Here is a 21,132-nt window from a genome sequence, read left to right on the forward strand (position 1 = left end):
TTTTAAGCCGACACGTGGATTGGCCTTGTGTCTATATCCCGGTTTCATAAGCGCTCTAGAGACAATCCTAGTCTCATAGAAAGCGGCACCACCTCTGACACTCATATAGGTAGGCTCATCAGAAGTGTCCTGTAACAAATACACTTCAACAAAACTATGTTATAAACCTATTAAGTGCATAACACAACCTCTATTATAACATTATAGGTTCCAAGCACCCTTACCTTGGGATGTTTTATTAGTTTTAAAAACTAATATAAAATATGATGCTTGCAATCATAACATATAGTGTACTTTAGCTCATTGAACTCAAGATCTTGAAATTTCAAGTGTTGAGTTGAGTTTCCACTATTGGTGATCTAATGGCATTAATCCCATCCCCTTTGATGTTTTCCACACCAAATCCCTTGCAAGTCCTTTAGTCAATGGATCTGCCAAATTTTGAACATATCTCACAAAATCAATGGTAATTACTCCATCAGTGAGTAATTGCCTTACATAACTATGCCTTAAACCAATATGCCTTGATTTGCCATTATAGATATGACTATATGCCCGTGACAGAGTAGCTTGACTATCACAATGTAAAGACACTGGAGACATAGGTTTAGGCCATACTGGAATTTCCATTAATAAATTCCTCAACCATTCAGCTTCTTTGCTACAAGAAGCCAATGCCACAAACTCAGCCGCCATGGTAGAGTCTGTAATAAGGGTCTGTTTCTTAGAACCCCAGGAGATAGCTCCTCCACCAAGGGTGAAAATCCACCCACTGGTTGATTTGTGATCATCATTATCCGTGATCCAACTAGCATCTGTATATCCTTCCAATACTGTAGGATATCCGCTGTACAAAATACCATAATTCATGGTCTTTTTTAAATATTTAAGAATCCTCTGTACAGCAATCCAATGAATACGACTAGGATTACTAGTATATCTACTCATTTTACCCATTGCATACGCAATGTCAGGTCTAGTGCATGTCATTGCATACATCAAACAACCAATAACTCTAGCATATTCCAATTGATCTACAACTCTACCAGTATTAGGATACAATTTCATGCTAGCATCAAAAGGTGTAGACACAGGTTTGCAATCAAACTGATTAAACCTTTTAAGAACTTTTTCAATATAATGAGACTGAGTAAGAGTTATTCCTTTCTCATTTCTAACAATTCTAATACCAAGAATTACATTAGCAATACCCAAGTCTTTCATGTCAAAGCTGGAAGACAAGAAATTCTTAGTATTTTTAATGCTTTCAAAATCAGTTCCAAAAATCAACATGTCATCAACATATAAACATATAATGACTCCTTGATTTTTATGAAACTTGCTATATACACACTTGTCAGAATTGTGGATTTTAAATCCATTTGCAACCACAGCTTTATCAAATTTTTCATGCCATTTTTTGGGAGCTTGTTTAAGACCATAGAGGGATTTAATTAATTTACAAACTTTTCGTTCATGATTAGGCATAACAAATCCCTCAGGTTGGTGCATATATATCTCTTCTTCAAGCTCACCATTTAAAAACGCAGTTTTAACATCCATTTGATGAATTTCGAAATTATAAATGGATGCTAATGCAATCAAAGTTCTAATGGTAGCAATCCTAGCAACAGGAGCATAAGTATCAAAATAATCCAAACCTTTTTTTTGTTTAAAACCTTTAGCTACTAACCTTGCTTTAAATTTTTCTATGGTTCCATCTACCTTTAATTTCTTTTTAAAAATCCATTTACAACCAATAGGTATGGAACCAGGGGGTAGATCTACTAATATCCACGTATGATTTCCCATTATAGAATCTATTTCATCATTTATCGCTTCTTTCCAAAATGCAGAATCTTGAGACTTCATAGCCTCTTCATATGTCAAAGGATCTGAATCTATATTAGGTGAGATCATCTTTTGTTTACAAGATGAATCTCTAGATCCTTCAACCAAATATACAATAAAATCTGGTCCAAAAGATTTCTCTTTTCTCATTCTTTTACTCCTCCTTATTTCAGAAGGTTCACTTGGCTCACCAGATTCATTGTTATTTCTAATGGGTTCCACCATCTTATCATTTATAGATGGAATTGATGTGAACCTATTTTCATAAAATTCTGCATCTCTGGATTCTATAATAGTATTTACCTCAACAGAATTATTAGGTTCAACAACTAAGAACCTATAACCCTTGCTATGTTGAGCATAACCCAAGAAAATACATTCAATGGCTTTTTGTCCTAATTTCCTGATTTTTGGTTCAGGTAATCTGACAATGGCCCTACACCCCCATACCTTAAAATAATTAAGATTGGGTTTTCTTTTCTTCCATAATTCATATGGGGTAACCTTGGATTTCTTTTGTGGTACTCTATTTAAAATATAACATGCTGTAAATAATGCTTCACCCCAAAAACTTTTATTAAGTCCAGAATTATAAAGCAAGGCATTTACCATTTCAACTAAAGTTCTGTTTTTTCTTTCAGCAACTCCATTTTGTTGTGGAGTATAAGCAATGGATGTTTCATGAATAATGCCTACAGATTCACAATAAGAAGGAAAATGGAATTCTCCTCCTCTATCAGATCTAAGGCATTTAATTCTGACATCACATTGATTTTCCACTTCCGTTTTGTAAACTTTAAAATTTTTCAAAACTTCATCTTTTGAAAATAGAAGATAAACATAGCAGAATTTTGAAAAATCATCAATGAAGGTTACAAAATATTTTTTACCCCCTCTTGTAGGATTGCTATGCATGTCACAAACATCACTATGTACAAGTTGCAATAATGTAGAAGATCTATCCATTTTTGGAAAAGATTTTCTGATGATCTTTGTTTTCAAACAGATTCTACATTTATCAACTATATCATTTACAGAATGAGGAATCAAATTTAAAACAGACATATCATGCAATTTTCTAATATTAACATGTCCTAATCTATTGTGCCACAAAGAAACAGAGTCAATCATATAAGCAGAATTCACAACTTTATTAACCAAATTAAGTTTAAACATGTTCTGAAATAAATACCATTTCCCAACAAAAACACCCCCTTTGGTCAGCACAAACTGATCTGACTCAAAGACACACTTAAATCCGAATTTATTAAGAAGACCCCCAGACACGAGATTCTTCCTAATATCAGGAACATAATATACATCAGTAAGTGTAAGAACTTTCCCAGAAGTGAATTCCAGATTCACTGTTCCTTTGACTTTCACTACAGCAATGGTGGAATTTCCCATGAAGAGAACACAGCCATCCTCCACTGCTTCAAAGGTCTTGAATAGACTCCTCTCCATGCAGACATGCTTTGAAGCACATGAGTCGATCCACCATGAACCATCTTCTTCGAGCATGAAAATCTCGAATATCATAGCCACAAACTCTTTCGAGTCAGAAGCTTGCTGTTTCTTCTTCAGAAAACGGCAATCCTTCTTGAAATGGCCTGGTTTTCCGCAATGATAGCAAGTGAATTTCGCTTTCTTATCACGGTTCTGGTTCTGGTTCTGGTTCTGGTTCTGGAAATTCGTCCTCTTCTTCTGAAATGGCTTTTTCTTTTGAAAGGGTTTCTTTGAAGAAGATCCTTCCTCCACCATATGCACTTTCGAGGATAGAAATCCTTGTTCTTCATTGTCTTTTTTCTTCAGTTCTTCCTCAATCTGAAAGTGCTGGCCTAACTGATCAACAGTTATTTCTTCCTTTTTATGTTTCAAAATTTTCTTTTGATCTTTCCAGGAAGAAGGAAGTTTGTCAATGATGGATGAGACAGCAATTTCCTCATCCATCTTCATGTTATGCTGACTAAATTGACTCAAAATATGCAGAATCTCATTAAATTGTTCAACAATAGGCCTATCATCTATCATTCTATAATTCATGAATTTAGAAGCCAAAAACTTCTTACTTGTAGCATCTTATAAAAAATACTTAGCCTCAAGTGCATCCCAGACATCTTTAGCAGTCGATTTGCTTTGGTAGATGTCGAACAGAGAATCCACCATAGCGTTGCAGATGTGGCCTTTGCAAATATAGTCATCTTGCTCCCACTTCACGATTGCCCGAGTCTCAGCAATCGTCTCATTCTCACGTGCTACAGGCTTCGGAGTTGTTAGCACGTAAGCCACTCTTATTCCAGCAAGGAGGAAATGCATTTTCTTCTGCCACCTCTTGAATGATGTTCCATCAAAGCGGTCGAGTTTGGTGAAATCAGCAGCAAGTTCTTTCAAGGATTGTGGTGCCATTTTTGCAGAAATATTTTCTTAAGATTGTTTAACAAAGTAGGGAAAATACAGAAAACAAAAATGCTCCTAAGGTGTGTTACAACGTCACTTTCCTTAAGAAAATATTTGCCCCCACCAGAATTGGTATGCAAAATGGGGTTTACAGCAAATTTTTCTCCAGGATACAATGGAGCCCAGAAACTTCTGTATATTAACTGCGTTTTGCACAAACGAAGTTAAAATCCGAAAATACCCTCAGATTTTCTATTCTAATCAGAGACAATAAATAAAAGGATAATGCTTAATTTTGATTTTTTAAAATTCAAACAAAGATATTAAAGATAATTGAATTGTCATAGATAATTATCTATTCTCAGATAATTTCGAATTTCTAAAATAAATCTGTTATTTTGAATTTCGAATTAAAACTGCTGTTTTAAATTTCAAAATAAAACTGCTGTTTTGAATTTCAAAAAAATTAAACTGCTATAAACTGATAATTCAACTGGCACTTAAATCTGACCGTTAGATTAAATAATTATCTAATCTCAATCGTTAGATCAACAATCCAGTAGATCAAACCACTGGATCTACTTAAGAAGTATCCTACGGTTTAGATCAAACCACTAGATTGAATGATCTTGACCGTCCAAAAAATGAATGGTCATGATCGGATCGCTCCGATGCTTCATGCTAAGTGTCAAGTACAGCCCACGCCACGCGTGCGCGTGTGCGTCTGGTGATTCGCACCGTACGGTAACATGTATTAGGGTGTACCCTAGCATAGATCATTTAACAGCTTAAATGTGTTGAAACTTATAAATGCCAACAAAATCTTCGCTCTTTCCAATGTGGGACAACTTTTATTCAATGCTCTTTAATACCTTCCATTTAAAACATTCCCAAGACACAAAATAATATCTATATATATATATATATTTATTTCGAAAATATTTCAACAAGCACAAGTCAACCACCGAAGGCACAAACATCACCAACGTTGTCCGAGCGCACACAATCGAAATCTTCCCGGGCGTGACAAAGATCTTGATAAGAGGAACGGAGGGTGGAGATTGTTCGTTCTTGGATAAGCTTCTAGCTTGATCTTTTCCGGTTTCGACTCCCGGCTTTGACGAGGCCGAAGATGGCAAGCACGAGGTGTATTGGCGGAGAGCTAGCCGTGATGGTGCCAAAAAGGCGCGGACTTGCAGAATGGTATTGATGCTGAAGAAGAAAGAGGGTTTTTATGGGCTTGTTATTTCGTTCGTCAAATTCATAAAATAATAATAATAATAATAATAAAGGTGTCTCTCTTTGTGTTCTTTGAATTCAAGTGTGCTTAGTTTGAACTGTTATTTGGAAAGCCTTGGGCATCTATGGATTCACTATGTGAAATTGAATGAGTTTCTGCCTCTTTGGGTGATTGTGTTTACCAAGAAAATTTATCAGTACGTATATGGGCTTTGTTAACTTTTTTTCTTGAGGTTGCTGGAGGGAGTGAAAATGAACTTTTCTTTTGGGTGGGGGGTGGTGGGTGTGGCCAGTGTGGGTGGTGTTCTCTTTTAAGAAGGTTTCAGATCTCTTGTTTTTTTTTTTTTTTTTTTTGGTAGATATATAGTATGGGTAATCTAGAGTTTTCATGCTAAATTGTCTTGGTGTTCCAATCTGACGTGGCATATTGCTATTGGAGGGCACAAAAAAAACCTAGTTTATACCAAATTCCTGTAGAAGTTAATTCTCGTTTTCCATTCATTTATATATAACCATTATTTTACACTTCAAATTACTTGCTGTGATTATACAGATAAGAGTACATCAAGATAACTATTATATCTCTTCATCCTTACATTTATTTTCTTAAAAAGAATGCCACATGCTCTACTAATGCACAACCTTGGCATCTAGATCCAAATGAGGAGGGATGGAGTCATGGAGATGCACAAGAATATTGCGACTTATTGAAATCCACAAAAGTACACACACCAAACAGAATTAAATTCAAAAACTGGGCAGGAAACATAACATACTTCTGATAGTCTGAGTCATCTTGTTAGGAGCAACCGAGTGAGTGAATGTATAATGTTGTGTCTCTCAACTGCTCTTACTTCATCTTTCAGTTAATTACTTCAGCCATACTATTCCTTTCTCATTGCACGGAAAATAAGTAAGGTTAGGGCATTTGAAATTCTCCAAGTAGATCAATTTTGGAAATGATGACCGGAGCATTTTATAATCCATCTTTAAGTTACTCAAGAACTTGAGACGTAGTGCCTCAACTTTCTCCCACTTGTCTGAACTTAGATTTTGGAGGGTCCCTCCTCTGATGTAGAGTTTCTTTAGATCTGGAAGATTTCTAGGCTGCAACCAAATGGGTGCTATCGTACCAGGGTAACACTTCAAATCCAATTTCTCTAGTTTCTCAATAACTCCTGGTTTTCTATTATCTCCAACATTCTCGGGATTCATGGTGCTTCGTTCCCTTGGTTGTGACACATTTTTGTTATCCCCACTGTTTTTCAGAGTTGTGGTGACCGTTGTAGTTATTGGTTGTGCTGCATCCCTGTCTTGCCTTTTCTTTTCTTCACTTTGCTCTGGACTCTTGGCAGTTGCTGCAATTGGTTGTGCTGCATCCCTGTCTTGCCTTATCTTGTCTTCACTTTCCTCTGGACTCTTGGCGGTTGCTGCAATTGGTTGTGCTGCATCCCTGTCTTGCCCTTTCTTTTCTTCACTTTCCGCTGGACTCTTGGCGGTTGCTGCAATTGGTTGTGCTGCATCCCTGGCTTGCCTTTCCTTTTCTTCACTTTCCTCTGGACTCTTGGCGGCTGCCGCAATTGGTTGTGCTGCATCCGTGGCTTGCCTTTTCTTTTCTTCACTTTCCTCTGGACTCTTGGCGGCTACTGCAATTGGTTGTGCTGCATCCCTGGCTTGCCTTTTCTTTTCTTCACTTTCCTCTGGACTCTTGGCGGCTGCTGCAATTGGTTGTGCTGCATCCCTGGCTTGCCTTTTCTTTTCTTCACTTTCCTCTGGACTCTTGGCGGCTGCTGCAATTGGTTGTGCTGCATCCCTGGCTTGCCTTTTCTTTTCTTCACTTTCCTCTGCACTCTTTCCGGTTGCTGCAATTGGTTGTGTCCCATCCACGCCTCGTGTTTTCTTATCTTCCGTTGCTTGTGGTGCACCCTTTTCTTTCTTAGCATTGTTGTCTGATTTGGGTAGAAAAGCTCCCGCTCCCCAAGTAATTGTCAGCTTTCGAAGCCCTACAAAACGTTCAAGAGTGGTCACATCTTTATCTTCAGGGAAGATATTCGAGCTTGTGTAGATGCTCAATTTCCTTAGCTCGCGCAATTTTGACAAATCTTCAAGACTACAGTTAGGATTTGCACGTGAGTCGTGGTGACTGATTACAAACCCTTTAAGAACTTGGAGCTTAGAGAGAGAGATAATCTCTTTGGGCATGTAATCAACCAGGTAACATTCAGATATGTCCAAGTGTGTCAGACTCTTGAGTGAGCCGATTCCACTTGGAATTGCCTCTAGATTGTGACAGGCTCTAAGATCCAAGATCGTCAAATTTACGAGCTTAGATACAGAATCAGGAAGCTTGGTAATTCTAGAAATTCCTTGAAGGCTGAGAAACCTTAAAAGTTTCATACTTTTCAACCCTGTCAAGAAATCAATGCCCTCTACTTCAATATGATGCTTAGCTGAGGTCTGCCACCTTCCCAAATAAAGAACCTTGACATTCTTCAACTTTGAAAACCACTCCAAATCAAAAACATCAGGATAAGGCTCATTGACGTTGAATATTACTTGCAGTTTCTCTGGATCCAACTTCAACTTTGGCCCAGAATCGGATGCAGAGGAAGTTGGCCCTTGTTCATGGCCACTCCCTTCATTTTTCCTTTTCGATCCATTTTTACCAGTCAAGTCGATTTTACTTTTAAATAATTCTCCATACTTAAATTCATCGACTAAACACGCCCGGTAAGACTTGTGAAAAATGGCACTGGGATTGTTTTTGTCATCAAAATCAAAGAACTGAGCTTCCTTGGCAAGCAGAATCACCGCAGAACGAATCAAAGGATTCATCTTATAGCTGTCCACGACATACTTGTACTTCTCATCTACGGGCTCAATGCAGTTCTTGTTCACCAGCTCTTCAAAGATTTGATCAGCAGCGTTGTCATCCAGTGAGCTAACAAAGCCTTCTCCAAACCACCAATGTGTCATAAACCTCTTCTTCACAACCTCGTTTTCCGGAATTACAGCAAAACACAACAAGCACAGCTTTGTACGGAGCTTCAGATTCTCATAAACTTTCCGAAAGTCTCGGAAGGCTGGGCTGCTCTTAAATTGGCTGCTCTTAAATTTTTGGTCATCTTGATGTAAGACAGGCAATATATCAAGCACTTGGCTGTGATCAAACTCGCTCATGACCTTCTTGTACCAGTCGGCATCAGAGTCTGTGGGAGACAATTTATTCGACGAGGAGATCTGGTGCTTCAACTTCATGACAACCTTATTGAGTACGCGAATCTTGGCTTTGAGTTCTTGGTCTTGAAGTTCAGTTTGTGATCCTTGTTGTTGGCCTTGAAGTTCAGTTTGCGATTCTTGAAAGTCGCTGTGCCGTATAAGAGCGTTGACGAAGACAGTGGCATTGTCCTCGAAGGTCTTAACTTTGTTGCTTAAGCTCTTCGAATTGTCCTCCATGTTCTTCAGGAAACTTCTTATGTAACTCAGATCATTCGTTAGCTTCTTTAGTTCTTTGCCCGTGTCCTCTCCCTTGTCCGCGCCCTCGCCCTCGGCCTCGACCGCGCTCTGAGCTTTCTGGGAGTACATATTGGCTAGCTGGAGGCGCTTCACAACACCGGGGATAATGGTCTCGCTTATTTCCGAAACTTTCGTAGAACCATCTCCAGATTTCGCCGATAGTACCTGCTGTATAAATGACTTCAAATTAATTAGTGCAAAATCCCAACTACAGATTACAATATAAATCATTCGGATTTGATTTTGTAAAATCCACGTGAAAAACTATTTGCTTTTTAGATTTATTTCATTTTTTATAGTAATTAAATTTGTGTCTCACGTTAAGGGAACAATTAAGATAAATCTTAGTGTTTTTATGTGTGGTTGTTTCGTTTTATTTACAGTAATTATCATCTTTTGCACAACAAATGGTATTAGAGCGAGCCGGGTATTCAAATTTACAATTTAGGTCAATATGATGATCATGAAATATGAAGTAAAGAAGTTTAATGGCAAAAACAATTTTTCTTTTGGCAAAGAATAATGAAAAATCTTTTGATTCATCAAGAAGTTTACAATGTGTTATTGGGAAAGGCGAAGAAACCCGATAATAAGGATGATGATAAGTGAGATGGATGCAAGGCTGCCAGTGCAGTTCATCTTAATTTATTAGATAAATCAATAGAATTTTGAAAGTCTGCATATGACAAAATAATTAACGAATAAGTTGTATGTGAATAAACAATTATATGTTTACAAATTAAGAAAAACACATATCTGCTTGAGCACATCAACAAGTTTAAAATGTTGAATACATAATTCTCAAAATTTGGAGTAAAGATTGAAAAAGAAGATAAAGTGATACTTTTGTTGGCATCGGTCCTACTTTCTAGGATTATCTAATTAGGGCATTAATGTATGAGAAAAAAACACTCGAGAGTTAGAAGTGGTTACTACAACTCTCTTGTCATATGACACAAGAAGAAAACATATAATTAGTCAGAAGAGCTTGTAGCGAGGTTTGAACTAAAGCACGAAAGAGATAAGTTTAAAGCACAGAAGAGATAAATTTAAGAAAAAAAAAATATGGTAGAGGTAAGCACTCTCCAAGAACCCTAGCACCACCTAGATTCGGCCACCCCATAGTTGCAAGAAAAAAATTTGATCATGACCTTCCCCTACCAATCTACACAAACAAAGACCTTATGGAAAAAAATTTCTCCATCTCCAACTCCATTCGTACGTAAGTAATCAATCTTCTTCCTCTCTATGTATTATTTTTAAGAGCATGTAGTGCTTCAACTCCTACATATAGTCATGTGTGCAACAAATCATATGCTCCTATATTATTATTTGTTTTCCTCGAACATTTTTTTTCGTGTTCGATAAATCACTTGCATGATTTCATTGTTCTTACAATCTCAATTATATCACGTGTATCTTCACTTTCATTGCATGTTAGAAAACCACACACATATACTCACATGTTCTTAAAATCAGAATTAATAGATTAACAAAATATTCCAACATCGAAAGAAGATAACATATATAGTGTGTCGTATAACTAGAGTATAGAACTCTTAATTACACCGGGTATTAATTCCACCAACGTAGATAATCAAATATGGTTTTCACTCACAATGTTATTGCTAAGAGAAAAAAGAATATGGGGTCTGATTTATCACATCTCATAATATAGGTAGAATCTTAAAAAAATAAAAAAAAATAAAAATAAAAATAAAAAATCCTTGTATATATAAACAGCACTGCCTATGAGATTAATCATACCATAGACACAATAATTGAATGAATTAAGAGAATAATTAGGTTCTGGAATATTCAATAAGAACATGTTATGAATGTTTAAAAAATAAAAAATAAATCTATTTGATCCATTCTCATTTCTCAATAGACTAGTGGGCCTAGCTAACTTATGTTTAAGATATAGATTTTCTTAGATTTCAAACCCTAGTAGAGCTTAAGGAAGTGTCGCACAGTTGGAGAGGGGAGCCTCCCTCCCCCTGATCCGCCCTGATCTTTGTTCTCCCTTAATTTCCCCTTATCCCTAACGAAATGGATTTACTCCCGGTTAATTCTGAAACCGCTTTGTTTATCTGGTCGCTTCATGGAATTACCTTAACTTCCACCTCTGTTCGAGTAAGGCCATTGATTTTTCCAGATCGCCAGCCTTTGTTATCTATTTAATCTTTTGTTTGTCTTTTCACGCGTCCCCACCGCGATGTGCTTCCAACGCGACTTACGCATCGGTTTCCGGCAAGCATGCGACCGGCTTTTCTTTCGGCTGCTATTATCCGCTTAGTGTGCTCTTGTTTTTTAATTTTCAGCTGTATTGCTTTGATTTTCCCTATATTTTGGTTAGGATGTATTGTTTTCCCTGTATTTTCCTTGTTTTCTTGCTGCTTGAAATAAGGCAATCTTGATCTGCTCACTTGTTATTTTGGTCCAGACCCCTGGGGTTGTGGATGTGAACGATATCCTAGCTTTCGGGTCGAGGAGGATGTGTGTCGGCATGTGGTCCTTTTGATCCCAGGGCCGAGGAATTAGAACTACCTATGCATTAGTTTGTGTCTGCCTAGCGCAAATCTGTTATTTCAAATGAAGATTAATTATAGGTTAGCGGATGTTTAGCATCTTTAATGTGTAATCTTTTAGCTACGGCTTTGATCTTTTAGCTTCAGTTAGGATCTTTCAGAACGTTATATTCTATGATTGTAAGAGTTTTAATGCTCTTGGCTCCTCTATTAATGAGATAAGAATGATTTTCTTTCAAAAACTTATGTTTAAAGTAGCATGGGCTTAGTAATTAGAGCAGATTAGGTAAACAGTCCAATTTAATATTATGGTAAGGTTAAGATGCATGGATGGAAATTAGTTAGAATAGACCCAAATAGACCTCTCCGAACAGAATTCCAAATGTTTCTTAGAGCATGTTTGGAGTTGTATTTGAAAAATAGAGCTTTTAAGTAAAAAAAAAAAAAAAAAAAACAAAAAACAACACTTTTTGGACCCTTAAAAACGCTTTCAATTTTTTTTACTAAACAGATACTTGTCTTCAAACAGACTTTTTGAGTGTTAAATACACTTTTAGGCCCCTCAAATACACGCTCAAACAAACCCTTAAAGCATGTTTGAGATTGTGATTGAGAAATAGAGTTTTTAAGTAAAAAAAAATATATGTTTTCCGGCAAAAGTTTTATTTTTAAGGTTTTGTCAAAAGTGGGTTTTACCAATTTTTAGGCTTATTGAACACCTTAAAACGCTTTCAATTCTTTTTACCAAACTGATACTTTTTTTTTTTCAAACGAATTTTTTGAATGTTAAATGTATTTTTAAGCTTCTCAAATACACACTCAAACATGCTCTTAGTATGCATTTAAAAAAGTTTTTAATTTGAAACTATTTTCTTAGCATGCATTTAATTCTACATATTATATAGTAATTGCTCTGTAACCTCTTAAAACATGTCTGACCCAAACGGGTACATCCTTAAAACAATGTGAGTATGTGATCAAACTCTTTTCCAACCCGGGAGGTGGGATTGGCATCAGAGAAAGCGAAGAATATTGCATTATTAAAGAGGATACCTGGTCCTTCAGCCTTATGAGAGTCATGAGTTCGTCAAGCTTGGCTTTCATTGCTGGCAAGTGATCAACTTTTTTACCATCATCATCAGTTCCCAAATCGTAGAGCTTTTCAGCTGAGAAGGTCCTTTCTAAAACAGATTTGACGAGGACTCCTCTGGCCTTGGCCTTGTTGTCACTGGAGTTAATCAAGTTCTCGGCTTCAGTTCTGAGGCGGTCGACAAGATTTAGGATTTTGGACTTGGTTTCTTCCTACCATTTTTTTTTGGAAAAAGAATGACAAATGGAAGAGAGAGGCAGTGTTAGTGTCACACAGAAATACGAAGCCTTGAGGATGGATTGGCATTAGAGAATGTGATGGATGATACCTGGCGCTCAAGCTTGGAGACAATCTCGTTGAGTTTTTCAAACTCAGTTTTGAGTTCTAGTACTGCTCGCAAGGCAACTTTTAGACCACAAACGGTTTTCAAACAGTTGGAGAGTTTGTGGAGGATACTTTCTAAAACATTTTTGACTTGGGCTCCTTCGGCAATGTCCTGCCCGGAGTTCATGAAGAACCTTTTTATTTTATCCAGATTCGCAATTAACTTATTCAGATGCTCCAACATTTTGTTTTTATCATATCCTTGGACTTTCTCGGTGCTCATCAGCAACTTCTTCAGATGCTCCAACATGTTGTCTTTATCATTTCCCTTGACTTTCTCGGTGCTCGTCTGCAACTTCTTAACAACTTTGGTGAGGTGATTGACAAGATTTGGGATAATGGACTCGCTTATTTCCTTATTAACAGTCAGCTGGAAAAAGAATCACAAATCGATGAGAGAGGTGTCAGTGTCACACAGAAATGCGAAGCCAAAAGCTACTACTTGTAAGTTAAAATCAAAGTTGGGATTTATAAATGTTTTTAGTACAAAATATGCGGTGCTAACATGTAATTGGAGGGTATTCAATATTTTTTTAGTGATTGGCGTGGTTCCTATCAAATCATATATATGCTGTTACATGTAGCATTATCTTTTCTTATCACATGTTTTTGTCGGCATGATTTCATGTACTTAATGTCATATAAAGAAATTAATCACCAACTATATACGTCCTGAAAACAGAGTGTGGGTATGTCATCAAACTCTTTTCCAACCCTTGAGGAGGGGATTCGCATGCATAAGAGAATGTGAAGGATGTTTTATGCGGCGAGGATACCTGGGACTTCAGCTTGGAGACAATCTTGTTGAGTGATGCAACCTCTTCTTGATGAAGTTGCCCTGCTGGAAAGGCAAATATTTGACCAACATAGGCTCCCAAATTGTTGGAGAGTATGTGGATCCTTCCTAAAACAGTTTCGAGTCGGGCTCCAACGACAATGTTTTGCCCGGATTTCATTAAGAACGGTTCTATATCCTTCAGACCTGCAATTAACTTCTTCAAACTGTCCTTCGTCTTGACATCCTCGAGCAAGTTCTTGGATTTTGTGAGGCTGTCGATAAGATTTTGGATAGTGGGCTTGCTTGTTTCCGGATCAACGGTCGACTGAGACGAACTCGCCATTGTTTTCGAAAAAGAATCACAAATGGAACAGAGAGGTATTAGTGTCACACACACAGAAATGGGAAGCCAAGATCTACTCAAAGTTAAAATCAAAGCTGGGAATTTATAGATGTTTCTGGTCCAAAATAATTGGGGTTTTGGGTTTAATTGTTTAAGATTTGTGAGTTTAAAGGCTTTGTCGAGGAATCCGAATCTCAAGCGCACTAAGCCAACTCGTCTAGTTATGCGTCTTATAATTGAAGTGACCTTTATGCAGTATCACGTTAAAGACATTTAATGTAGAAAGGTGATACTTGCCCAAACTTGGAAGGAAAGGAATAAAGAGAAGAGTTCCAAGTACATTTCCCTCCCACCTATATGTACATATAAACCATTGCCATGGGTTTCTCCCATAGCCCACATAAAATTTTTAATTAAGGCATCTTTAATGTAGTCTCCCACATATTATGTTGCAGGATTTGAAATTGTCTGTTATGGTGAGATTTAAGAAAGATCCATGTAAGATTAACAACAACATCACTTGCACAAATAATCCAATTCATTGTATTACAAATTGAAGGGGATGGGATTAAAAAAAAAAAAAAATTGTAAGCAAATACACTTACAAGTCATAACTAATTCGAAACATAACTATAGTTTGTAATATGTATCTTTTGGTCATAATCTTCAATCTTCAACTCATCCGGCACGCCCATGACACATATATATCCACCCTTACTACCACGAAGTAGTGTTTCAGATTTTGCTCTTTTCTACTATATCATCTTTTCACTTTTTTTCTGAATAAAATAAGCCAATCTTGTTTGTACAAAGATGTTGGTATGAAAATTCTTCGAAAGTGAATGAGCAAAGAGATAAAATGAAGTATGCAATTTGATATTTAAAGAAAAATTGGTAAATATATTTAAGCCTATTGAACTACAGTCTGTTTTCGAGTTGAACAGACAAATGTGACATTTGAAATTTTGGATAAGTTATCGTCAGACATTAGAATAAATGAAAAAGTGGTCATGTGTCCTGCATGCAGATGACTAATTTGATCAAAATACTCTCACTTTGATCATTGAAAAATCATATTCCAAATTACTATAAACCAGAATAGCGTGCTGACATCTATATTTTAGTCCCATTCCAACGTTTAGAATATCATCTTTTTAACTTTATCCTTTGTCTGGGTATCTTCCAACCTTCTCCAGTTCTCCTTACCCTCACACAAGCAAGGCATTGTTGAATTTCAAAAGAATCAGAATAGCGTAACTGCTAGAGAGACGCAAAGAATTACAAGAAACAGCCCTCTTAGAGTACAAATAATTGATTTCAAAAGAATCAGTGAAAGTGAATACGGAATGGAGTTGATAGATTTTAGGTTTTGAGAAAACCTAAAACACAAAGTTTAGGATTAATTATGCTTACTGTTTATCATCTTTTAAATAGGGGACTGCATAGACAACTACATGAATCAAAGTAAAAGAATTAGAGATAAACTTCGACTCTAACTTGAAGATAAACTCCTATATTGGCTTAAAGATAAACTCCTAACCTTATTATGAGATAAACTATAAACTCATACGATAAACTATAAACTCATACTTTTGAAGGCAATAGAGACTTTTATATTGCAATAAAATACGGTAAAATAATTCTAGAAGTCACTCTTGTGTCACTCTAAAATTACTATTTGATCAAAATTCAATAATGATCCATCACAAATACAATGGTGCATGATTTTATAAGCCACATCATTTTTAAAGTGACACAAGAGCGACTTCTAACATTATTCAACATTGCACTCTAGTGCTATAAACTTAAACTCTTAGCTAAAATAGATAATTGTCGACATGGCATATCTTATTTAATGTATTTTCATAACCTGCATTAAACATAATATCTAGGAGAAACTTCACTAAGAACCCCAAAACTTCCACCTATTTTGAAATACCCATCTGAATTTCAAAATCTCGCAATTTAGTCCCCTGAACTTTCAATTGCTCTCAATTTGGACCCCTCCGTCAGATTTGAAACGTCACATGATGTTTTTACCCCTAACTTTTGTATAAAATTTCAACTTTTAAAACTTTTTTTTATTTAAAAAAAAAAACAAAAATCAGGGATATTTTGGTCTTTTTTTGAATTTTTAACGGCTAAAATTAACGGAAAGGTCCAAATTGAGAGCAATTGAAAGTTCAGGGGACTAAATTGAGAGATTTTGGAGTTCAGGGGGGTATTTCAAAACGAGTGAAAGTTTGTGGGTCCTTAGTGAAGTTTACCCTAATATCTAAGCACAAAAATGTCAAATTTGTTGCTTTTGGCAAGATTTAAAGGAAAATTCTAACGAAATAGGGTAATTGAAAGAAATTAAAAGTTCGATATTATTAATTGAGAGTTTTTTAACTTCATAAATGTACTTTCAAAACACGTAAAAGTTCATGGAGTTTTGTGAAGTTTTCCCTATTATTTTCTATTATTCTTTACTGTATTCAAAATTGTGAATACCGAGAAAATTGGTTTTTTGAATGTTTAGATGGTTTTAGAGAATATAAAACAAAATTAAAAAAGATGTTTGGGATGGTAAATTGCATTGAATATATTTGAAAAAATTAATAATAAAAAAATAAAAAATAAAACTAAAAATAAATGAAAAACAAATCTCTATTTTTTCAAATAAAATAAAATAAAAAATAAAACACTAAAACTCGGGTGGTTCGAAAACTACCCATAAGGAGTGGCAGATGGTGACTCGGCCACCTCAAGCCTTTGTTTATAGGTGGCTTGGCATCCCTCGAATCAAATAGGGGTGGCCAAGCCACCACTGGCCACCCCGCAACACTTATGGGTGGTTCGACCACCACCCCAGGTACGGGGTTGTGGATGGACCACCCGTGGTGGTGGGTATTATTTTTTTTTTTTAAAATTTATTTGTAGTTTATTATTAGTTGAGTTGAAAAAAATTTGAGTGTAGTTGAGTTGAAAAGGTTAGAGTTTGGTGTAAAAGACTAAAAGATACCCAAACATAAACTCAAAAAATAGTAAAAAAATAATCAAAAAGAATTGATTAACCAAACAAGCTTCTTGTTGAATTCACGACACTTGGACGTTATAGGATTGTTGTAATTTTTTTTTTTTTTTTGAATCCAGGATTGTTGTAGAATTGCTTGCAAGTGTTGGGTAGGTTAGATTTCAACACTCATGAACCGAACCCATTAGATTTAGGGAATTTTATGCCTAATCCAAAATTTATCAATTCCTTGAATTTCTTGTATTTTTTATAAGACTGGGAGGCCTTTGATAGTGTGATTGTTGTGGTTGCGTTTTGGATGATATTTTTAATTTTTAGGAAAAAATGTAAAATCAATCCATGTGGTTTACTTGATTTGCAATTAACTTTATGTAAACCTGTGATATCAAAATGAACTCAAAGGTCGTTGAAGTATGCCAAAAAAAAAAAAAATTATTCATTGACTAAGGCTCCGTTTACTTCGACATAAAATGGTTTTCATCGGAAAATATTTTCAGGGAAGCCATTTTCCCTGAAAATGTTTTCTGTCGAAATCATTTTAAGGCGTTTACCACGCACACGGAAAATAATTTTTTTTAATATTTTTTATATATATATTTTTTTTCAATAAAGGGACCTACACGAGGACTTGTTTGGGACCCCGCAGGGATATGCTTGAGACCCCACAGGAACTTGACCAGGATTTATCCGGGACCTCGTCTGGACTTGCCCGGGACCCGCCTGAGACCTGCCTAAGACTTGACCGAGATTTGATCTGGACCTAACTGGCGGGACTCGCCTGGGACCCCGCTGGGACTTGACCAGGACCTGCCCGAGACCTCGCCAGGACCTGGGACTTCACAGGGACTTGACCGAGACCCGCCCAAGACTTGACTGGGACCCGCCCAAGACTTGACCGAGACCTAACAGGGACCCACCCGGGACTGGATTAGGACTCGCCCTGGACCTCGCCGAGACTTGACCTAGACCCACCTGGAACCTGCCTGGGACTTGACCGGGACTCACCTGGGACCCCGATGGGACTTGACATAGACCTGACCGGGAAAGTCCTGGGTGGGTCCCAGGCAGGTCCAGTCAAGTCCCGGACGGGTCCCAGCAAGGTCCCTGGCAAGTCTTGGGCGGGTCCCGGTCAGCTCCCGGGCGGGTCCCAATTAGGTCCCGAGCGGGTCCCGGTCAATTCTCGAGTGGGTCCCGGTTAGGTCCCAAGCGGGTTCCAGTCAGGTCCTGGCTGGGTCTCGGTCAAGTCCTGAGCAGGTCCTGGCATGGTCCCAACCGGGTCCTATGCGAGTCCCGGTCAAGTTCCTGCAAGGTTTTGGGCGGGTCTTGGCAAGGTCCATCAATTTAAGAATGAGATGCTCACAGTCAGAAAATGGTTTACGGTTTTCATTTCCGAAATTAAAGAAGAATTTTCGGTTAAAAGGAAAATATTTTCCGTTGACCACTATTTTACGTCAAAGTAAATACCGTAAAATGCGGAAATCATTTTCTGGAAACCATTTTACGTTGAAGTAAACGGAGCCTTAATAGATTATATATGATAACGTGAAATGTTAGAGCCAATAAAATTGTGATACTTATTCTATTTAAGTTAATGTCACACTAACAGAATCTATTAAATTAATAGACGAAATTTGATTATAAGAACTAAATTGTTTTTTTAGCATACCTCATGAACCTTTAAGTTCAATTTGATACCATAGATAGCTAATTGTAAATCATATAATTAAACCATAAGGACTAATTTTACATTTTTTCCTAATTTTTAAATTATTCTATACCAAACAACGACCTTATTCACTTGATCATAGGAACATAACATAAGGATATTTTTTTAAGAAAAAAAAAATTACATGATGCCTAGGAGTAAACCAAACATGAAATCTCATATTCCCGAATATTCTATCAGATTCGTAATATTTTCAAACGTGAAAATAGGCACATTTTTGGGAATGTGGGCACCAAGATATTACATTCCGCAAACCACACACTACGCAGTGTTATTTACCCGATTGTGTGATGAGGATTTGAAATTGTCAATGACGGTGAGATTTAGATAACATCAATGATTGTCTCCTATAAAATCCATATTGTCACATGAACAAATAATCCAATTTATGGCATTGCAACTTATATATATATATATATATATATATATATATATACTCACAAGTCGCAATTTAGTTGGTTGCGAAACAATAATATTTTGTAAGAAATGGTTCCCGTCAATATTTTTTTTCATCTCATCTTATAAATTTAATAGATAAATTATTAAATTTGTAGACTTATGCAGACCCAATATAAATTTAATAATCAATTCATCTATTCATTATGAAAATGGTTAAAAGATTTATTAAAAAATAAATAATAATAATAAAAATATGATTAAAAAATAAATAAATTATATCATTTATTTTTTTTCGGTGTTTTGTCCAAAGAATATGGGTCTTAAATGAGTTAATGATATGGCCTACGGAGAGAGAGAGAGAGAGAGAGGAAGTGAACCGTTTTGACTTCACTAATCGACAAAATAGTTTCTTGTGATTCAAAAACCTGTCGGTTGGGTTTATACTCTAAAACTCGACCTTTAGCGAACTTTAACAGTAGCTTTCATAGCTCAGTTGGTTAGAGCACCCGTTTAGTAAGCGGGAGGTCTTGAGTTCAACTCTCAATGAAAGCACAAACCTGTAATTTTTTTTTTCTAAATTCTAATTATTAGCTTATTCCCTTTCAATCAATCAAGCAATATTTGAGAAAGACCCTTTTTTGTAACATTTTTCCTCTTACCAATTAGAAAAAAAAAAAGAAAAAAAAAAGCAATATTTGGGATTATGCTATATAGAAATCTGTAAATTATTTATAGAAAATAACTATTTTGCCCCCAAGGATTCAAATGTTCACATACTAATACTAACCTTATCATTTAATTAAATCCCAAAGCCCATCGCCGTGCCATCATAAGAAATGGACGGATATATGGGCTCCTGGAGCCACACCGCACTAGTTGGAGCCATAATTCCGGGCTCTGTCTCCACCATGCACAAGTACTCCTCCAATGAAAATGGCTGCTCCCATAAACTTTGGAGTTCTTCAAATGCATTCGATGAACCAAAATTCTCCTCCGTGCTTTGGTTTCCATCTTTTTCAACAGCAGGGTGAGGGGGGTCAGTGCTTGATGAAGAAGAGAGATCATCAGCCATGAATAGGTGCGGTACTGAAATCGGTATTCCCAAAGAGCCATCCAAGTGATCATCTGACACTTTCGGATCAATCCCAGATAAACCATTCTGGTCAACATCAATGTCGGATACAGTTGTTGGTGCCAAATTGTTCTTAAAGCACTTTTTCAAGCGAGTGTGCCAGTGATTTTTTATTTCATTGTCTGTTCTCCCAGCAAGCTTTGATGCAATTGCAGACCATCTGAAACAAGAGAAACACAACACTCACTTCAAAAAGTATCACTGCAATATCAAAAGATGTGCAGATGAATGAATATTTACCGGTTTCCCAACACTTGATGCCACTTGAGTATGGTTTCCTCCTCTTCCTTGCTGAAGTTTCCACGCTTAATACCTGGCCTTAGATAGTTCAACCAACGGAGTCTGCAACTCTTCCCAGACCTTGCCAGACCTAAAGGTTAATCAGAGTATCATTCAAAAAACACCCAAATTAATGACAAATTGATGACCAAGTTTTAGTAATCATGGAAAATATGGAAAGTTTAGTGTTTGGTACCGGCAGGCTCTGGCATTTGACTCCAATTCCAAATGCCAAATCGCTTAATATAATCTGTCAGCTTCTGATCTTCTTCAGGACTCCATGCGCCTTTTCTCAAAGGCATCTTCCTCTCAGCATGGGGACTAGCCTTCTCCATCTCTGTCATAATAACTTTAGCTCATTTTCAACTTCCAAATTAACCTCAAAACACCATAGATAGGGGATTGGTGATTGCTATTTATCATGTGATTCAGTGGGAAAACGTGTTACATT

The 21,132-nt window shown here is 36.7% G+C and overlaps 2 protein-coding genes and 1 non-coding gene across 3 annotated transcripts; 1 reads left to right on the forward strand and 2 right to left on the reverse strand.

Annotated features, from left to right (window-relative positions):
* Window positions 1-6,085: 6,085 nt before the first annotated feature.
* On the reverse strand, window positions 6,086-14,129 carry LOC132169955 (uncharacterized). Its single transcript, XM_059580893.1, has 4 exons — window positions 13,785-14,129; window positions 12,953-13,378; window positions 12,588-12,836; window positions 6,086-9,168 (listed from the first exon to the last, which is right to left on the reverse strand). The coding sequence occupies exons 1-4, from the start codon at window positions 14,127-14,129 to the stop codon at window positions 6,358-6,360; spliced, it is 3,831 nt and encodes a 1,276-aa protein (XP_059436876.1). The 3' UTR covers window positions 6,086-6,357.
* A 5,619-nt stretch (window positions 14,130-19,748) lies between these two features.
* TRNAT-AGU (transfer RNA threonine (anticodon AGU)) lies at window positions 19,749-19,822 on the forward strand. The gene has a single exon. It is a non-coding gene; the product is annotated as a tRNA-Thr (tRNA).
* A 247-nt stretch (window positions 19,823-20,069) lies between these two features.
* On the reverse strand, window positions 20,070-21,016 carry LOC132169957 (transcription factor MYB4-like). The gene is made up of 3 exons (XM_059580894.1): window positions 20,878-21,016; window positions 20,643-20,772; window positions 20,070-20,562 (listed from the first exon to the last, which is right to left on the reverse strand). The coding sequence occupies exons 1-3, from the start codon at window positions 21,014-21,016 to the stop codon at window positions 20,070-20,072; spliced, it is 762 nt and encodes a 253-aa protein (XP_059436877.1).
* Between the last annotated feature and the right edge of the window lie 116 nt (window positions 21,017-21,132).

Source organism: Corylus avellana, chromosome ca2, assembly GCF_901000735.1.
Source record: "Corylus avellana chromosome ca2, CavTom2PMs-1.0".
Classification (NCBI taxonomy): domain Eukaryota; kingdom Viridiplantae; phylum Streptophyta; class Magnoliopsida; order Fagales; family Betulaceae; genus Corylus; species Corylus avellana.